The sequence below is a fragment of the Triticum aestivum genome, chromosome 3D, assembly GCF_018294505.1.
Source record: "Triticum aestivum cultivar Chinese Spring chromosome 3D, IWGSC CS RefSeq v2.1, whole genome shotgun sequence".
Taxonomy (NCBI): domain Eukaryota; kingdom Viridiplantae; phylum Streptophyta; class Magnoliopsida; order Poales; family Poaceae; genus Triticum; species Triticum aestivum.
In genome coordinates this window covers 7,585,239-7,591,048 of record NC_057802.1, presented here as the reverse complement: position 1 = coordinate 7,591,048, position 5,810 = coordinate 7,585,239, and the positions used below count along the sequence as shown (strand labels likewise).

Genomic DNA, 5,810 nt, shown 5'->3' with positions numbered 1-5,810 from the left:
TTTGCTTCTAGTGTCCTCCTCCGATGGGTTGCGATAAAACACTCGGTACCAGTGCAGGCAATCACGCAGCCGGACAGGTACACCGGCTTCAAAGATCGCCGACACTAGCTTGGTCTCGGAGCCGCACCCGACGTGCCTCGGTGGCTGGTGGGAGCCGAGCGCAAGGACATAGAAGCCAGTTCGGTCGCTAGGTGTGTCCCACTGCGTCGTCTCGTGCTTCCTCCCTTGCAGTAGCAGCCGGTACTCGCCGGTAGGGCGGTGCGGGTACATCCCCAAGATGTTGAAGTCCAGCAGTAGCCCGGGGGAGGCCATCTCACGCGTGGTGGGGTTGCAGACGGAGAGGCCGGCGCGAGAGGCATTCAAAATGCTATGCCTGGTTGAGAGGAGGAGGAGGACGTCGCAGCAGCCCTCCAGTTGGTAGGGATGGTCAAACCGGACGACGGTGTGGAGCTGGGCGGCCTGGTGGTCGAGGAGGAGGATGTCTTGCTTCCTGTCGCTGCCGATGTACTTACAGTGGGAGAAGATGGAGAGGGCTGGCTGGCGGGCGTGGTGGGCGAGGAGGAAGCCGCGGGTGGAGGTGGCGCTGCGCCAGCCGCGGCGGACGGCGCGGCAGCGGAGGATGGACTTGGGGTCCAGGCGGACCAAGATCTCCCAGAGGACGATGGCATCCGGGAGTTCGCCGAGGAGAGGCGCCGCTCCTGCTGCTGCCGCCATGGTCGCCGGCTGGGACTTGCGCCGCTGCCGGCGGAGGGGGTCGATAATGACTAGGAATGGAGATATTTTCTTTTTGAGGGATCGATAATGGCTAGGAATGTAAGTAGGACGTTGGCATCTGGGAGTTGGACCTCATGATCGATAATGACTAGGTAGATGTTGTCAATACCTCTGATGAAATCTAGCTGTTCCTCAATTAATTATCATGTTTTGAATTTTTCCAAGGTGAAGAAGGAAGAGAAGAAACTAAAGCAACAGTCTGCAGCTACCGACCGCCTTCAGGATTCTTGAAGGCCAATAATACATATGGTGCTTTTCAAAAGAGATCCAACACTGGAGGTTGGGGCTTTGTCCACTGAAGACACTGATCTGGCTGCTTTAGGAGCTATTTTTTGGGATATAAAATTTCAGTTGTGTGTAGCTTTCGCTATGTTGTTTCTTGCCCCCGGGCTTGTAATTCAGTTGCACATCATTATGTAGATGCGCATGGCGCCAACTTTTAGGAGCTGGAACTTGTAAAACCTGGTTGGGACAGCTCGCAGGCTTTGTACTGAATGTTGTTGCTGGCGAGGTGTCCGGCAGCACTATATAATGGAATACATTGCGTTCCTTTCCACAAAAAGAAAAAAAGAAGAAGAGAAAAGCATCAAAGGATACAGCAAGCACGTAACGTTCCGACAAACAGCTAAAGCAAACGACAGATACATAGTGACCTCGGTGGAGAGGTGTCCTGTGCAGAACCAATCGCCAGCAGGGCCGAAAGGGAGAGTGCAATCCGCGTACGTACGCAGTACAAAATACGGAGGAGGCAGGTCCTGACAGTTCACATATGCACCCCTCCACAATAATTACACAATGCAAGATAATACAACATAGACACGTGATGAAAGAATGCACCAGGCGTCTCAGCAAGCAAGCACGCCCCCGGCCGGCCTTCAGCAGACTCCGGCCTTCTTGTTCCCGGCCAGGCCCTTGAAGGCCTCGGTGACGGCGTCCACGGTGCTCTTGGACGCGCCCTCGGCGGCGGCGGCGGTGGACAGCTTGATGGCGTGGACGGCGTGCGCGTCCAGCTCGCCCACGATCTTGTTGATGTCGGTGAGGAGCCGCTGCGCGAGGCTCCGGTTGAAGTCCTCCCGGATGACGATGCGGAGGACGGCCACGTGCTCCGCGTCCGCCGGCATGGTGTAGGCCGGCACGATCCACCCGAACCGCCTCAGGTTCTCCGAGATGTCGAACACGCTGAAGTTGGTGCTGTCCTTGAGCCTGATGGCCACCAGCGGCACGCCGTCCGCCTTGGACAGCACGTCGAACCGCCCCGTCGCGTCGATGCCCTCCTTGAGCACCGCCGCGTTCAGCTTGCAGTTCTCCATGATGTGCTTGTACCCCTGTGAGGTGTGTGAAGAAAGATGTCAGTCAAACAGCAAACTCTCTGCATTTTGCAAATGAGTGAGGGAATCATGCTGAAGGCTAGCTGACGATGCATACCTCGAAACCGAGGCGGATCAGCTGATAGTATTGTGCAATGATCTGGCTAGCACCTGCACAGAAATCACACAGTAAACACCTAAGTTGTTGTAACATCGCAGAGAGATCATGCTGAAGCTGAACTAGAGAACAATATACTACTGACCTTTGGAGAAGTTCAGTGTGAATGTGGGCTGATCTGTTCCCAGATAGTTTATGTGGAAGATGAGTTCGTCGGGCAGATCGGCTTTGCTCCGCCAGATGACCCATCCAACACCAGGGTACACAAGGCCATACTTGTGCCCACTAACGTTGATGCTCTTCACCAATGGCAGCCTGAAGTCCCATTCAAGCTCAGGCTGGAGAAAAGGAGCGATGAATCCTCCACTGGCAGCATCAACATGGATCGGCACATCCCACCTGCATTATGTGTATGATGGTAAGAAGACATATGTCAAACTATGTTATCCATCACTATGATGACTACTTTCTGCACAATTTCAATGAAATTTGTCCATCACTATGATGACTAAATACAATTGACAGCATACAAAAAACATACCCTGTTTCCTTGTTCTTTGCCACAAGAAGGTCATTCAACAGCTTCACATCTTCGTACTCTCCGGTGAGAGTAGATCCCAGGATGGCTGCAACACATATAGTGTTCTCATCCACCATTTCAACAGCCTTCTTAGGATCCATGACATAGTACCCTTCAGTTAACTTGACCTCCTTCAGTTCCACTTCAAAATATCTAGCAAATTTCTCCCAGCAAACCTACGAGCACATGAGAGGTTACAATAGGCACATACACACAGTGGTAAAGTTTAAAAGATTTTACTTCACAGATAAACAACAACAAAAAATACCTGAACATTTGCACCAGTAACAATGTTAGGTTTGTCGCATGGCTTCCCCTGCTCCTTCATTTTGTTTGCCCACTTCCGCTTGAAAGCCAGGCCCGCAAGCATTATTGCTTCCGAGGAGCCCACTGTTGAGACTCCGATAGCAGTCTCATCCTCACCGATCGGTGCATTGAACAAGTGAGCTATCATGTTTACACAACGGTTCTGCGAAATTTTAAACAAGTGATAAGCAAATGCATGTAGTGCTTAAAATCAACAGCTTGTCCATGCATTACAGATATAGGAATGTTGGTTGTTAAAATCCAACAACAACAGTACATGATGATAAGCGTATTGTGCTGATTTACAGGAGATACGTGGATCAAGAGGCTCTGCTCCAAGGGGTTTGTAACAGGTTCTGCGTAGTCTGCTTGCAATTAACTGGCATGCTGCCCACCAGAAATCACATTACAATGTTGTCTGCATTGTGTGTTCTTACAAACAGCATAGAAAATAGTCACTATTACCAAATTCCCACCAGCTGATGCCTAAAACAGGAAGATTTCTTAAAGTATACTACTTGCAGATTGAGCCAGACCGTTGCGGCTGTGACCTGAAACCAGGTGAAACTATTTGCTAAATAAATGTGTAGCGGCCCAGACCAGCTGACCAAAAGCATCCATGTGACAACCAGTTGAAGGTTCAACCATATGGAGCCATCACTTTCCCGTTACTGAAGCAAACTATGTTTTCAAGACGGTGGATGGGCCAATGGGGTCACGAACAGTTAGTAAATGAACCACACCAAACTACTATGCACCGGTGGCTGGCTAGCATCAGGTGGTTGTCTTCAGCTCTTAAGAAGCCTGATGGATACGTTCTCCTATTCCGATTCTGGATTAGCCAATTCTCAAGAAGCCTGATGGACATGTTTTCCTGTTCAGGATATGGATTACCATGTCCATGCACAACTACAGTAGTTTATCTTGTGGGGTCGAAATTCAGTATGCCAACCAAGGCATCCCGTTTGCTCTCTCCTCCGCCCCGCCCCGCTCCGGCTCGCCGGAGAGCCGGCGGAGGTAGAATAGAAGGAGAGCAGAAACAGAGCGGTACCAAGCAAAACCGCACGGGTGCTGGGATCTCGGACCCTTGTATTTTTAGGAGATTTGCTGCTACTAAATGGTACGTATACTAAATGTGTTGGGGATTGTCCCCTTGCCCCGAAATGGCAGGGAAAAGCAAATAAATAAAAGGAGAGTGTGGGATCGATCTGGGGTGTCCATCCCGGACGTACGGACCTGGAGCTCGGTGGTGACTGGGTACTCGTCCATGTCGACGTAGTTCTTGTTGACGGAGTCCATCATGAGCTTGCCGCACTCGGGCTCCATCCAGGTGGTGACGAAGGACGCCAGGTTCAGCCGCGGGTTCCCGTCCAGCATCAGCTCGTCGCTGATGATCTGGTACGCCGCCTCCTTGGGGATCGACCCCGAAGGCATCCGGTACCTGCAGTCACGCCATCGACGGAATCAGCAACCGACATCCGTCAGATCGGGGTGGGCGAGGTCTCGGCCGGCCCGCCGGTGTGTGTGTGCTGCTCGCATGGATGGGTGGGTGGGTGGTCACCGCGGCAGCTCCTCCCGCACGTAGCGCGAGGAGAAGGTGGAGTAGACGGCCTCCCCGGCGCTGGAGCTCGCGTTCGAGATCACCATGATGGCCGCCGGCGACTACTGCAGTGTGGTGGGGGAGTCCGGGAATGGATGGGAGAAAAGATGGGGCGGGCTGGCAGTGGTGGTGGTGTCACACCGACGGTGTGTGCGCTGGTGCCTTGTAGTGGAGTGGTGGAGTGGTGGTGGTGGTGGGGTAGTGGGTGGCCTCTGCCGGTTACCGCGAGGCGTGCTGGCGTGGTGTGTGTGGAGGAGGGGAGAGGAGGGGAGGGACTGACCGGGGGAGCTGGTCGCGGACGTAGCGGGAGGCGAAGGTGGTGGAGTGCAGCGGCTCGGCCGTGTCCGACCCCGTCGCTGCCACAGTTACGACCATCGTCCTCCTCCTCCTCGCTGTCGCGGGCACCACCGGGAAAGTGACGGCGAGTCGGCCGGGAATCGAATCGGTTCTCCACGAATGAATGGAGGCGGGGGCGGAGGTTGGTGCGCGCTCTCTCTTTCTCGGTCTCGGTCGGCGGACGGGCGCGGCGATGGGACGGCCCTTTTGTTTAGTGCAGCAAGGCACACGTACGCGCGCTCCGTGGCACGCGTCGCGCGTCGCGCCGCGAGGTGGTTGCCCGCGGTGAGCTGGCCACATGGTAGTCGATCACGCGCCCATTTATTATTTTTTACATTACGACAGGAGCGAGAATGCTACGCGCCCGGTGGGGGAGGTTGACGCATGCCGGTGCCAACAACATGTCCCCGCTGGAGAGAAATGATGAATTTGTTTTTTTTTTAACTGAAAATATGTTGGATCAACTAGACAATACCCCACCCGTTGGTGGGGAAATCTCGGTAACAAATGTATAACTACTGTGGAAGCTCAAAATCCCTTTAAGAGTGAAGATTTTCCTTTGGTTTTTTAACAGAGGAGTCATCCTTACTAAAGATAATCTGACTCGACGAAACTGGCATGGTTCCAAGACATGTATCTTTTGCCAACATGACGAGTCTATTAAACATTTATTTTTTGAGTGTAGGTTCGCTTGGGCAGTTTGGGCCATAGTTCAAGTAGTTTCGAATCTATACCCACTACGTAGTGTACGGAACATGTTCGGCAACTGGTTGCGGGGTGGGTATTGAT

At 53.0% G+C, this 5,810-nt stretch overlaps 1 protein-coding gene across 2 annotated transcripts; it reads right to left on the bottom strand.

Annotated features, from left to right (window-relative positions):
• Nucleotides 1-1,368: 1,368 nt before the first annotated feature.
• On the bottom strand, nt 1,369-5,220 carry LOC123076833 (glutamate decarboxylase). 2 transcript variants are annotated; one of them, XM_044498977.1, is made up of 7 exons: nt 4,966-5,220; nt 4,322-4,526; nt 3,048-3,248; nt 2,741-2,955; nt 2,345-2,598; nt 2,200-2,252; nt 1,369-2,099 (listed from the first exon to the last, which is right to left on the bottom strand). In XM_044498977.1, the coding sequence occupies exons 1-7, from the start codon at nt 5,058-5,060 to the stop codon at nt 1,650-1,652; spliced, it is 1,473 nt and encodes a 490-aa protein (XP_044354912.1). In that variant the 5' UTR covers nt 5,061-5,220; the 3' UTR covers nt 1,369-1,649. The 2 variants fall into 2 exon arrangements, with proteins under 2 accessions (XP_044354912.1, XP_044354913.1); XM_044498978.1 differs by lacking the exon at nt 4,966-5,220 and adding an exon at nt 4,647-4,935.
• Between the last annotated feature and the right edge of the window lie 590 nt (nt 5,221-5,810).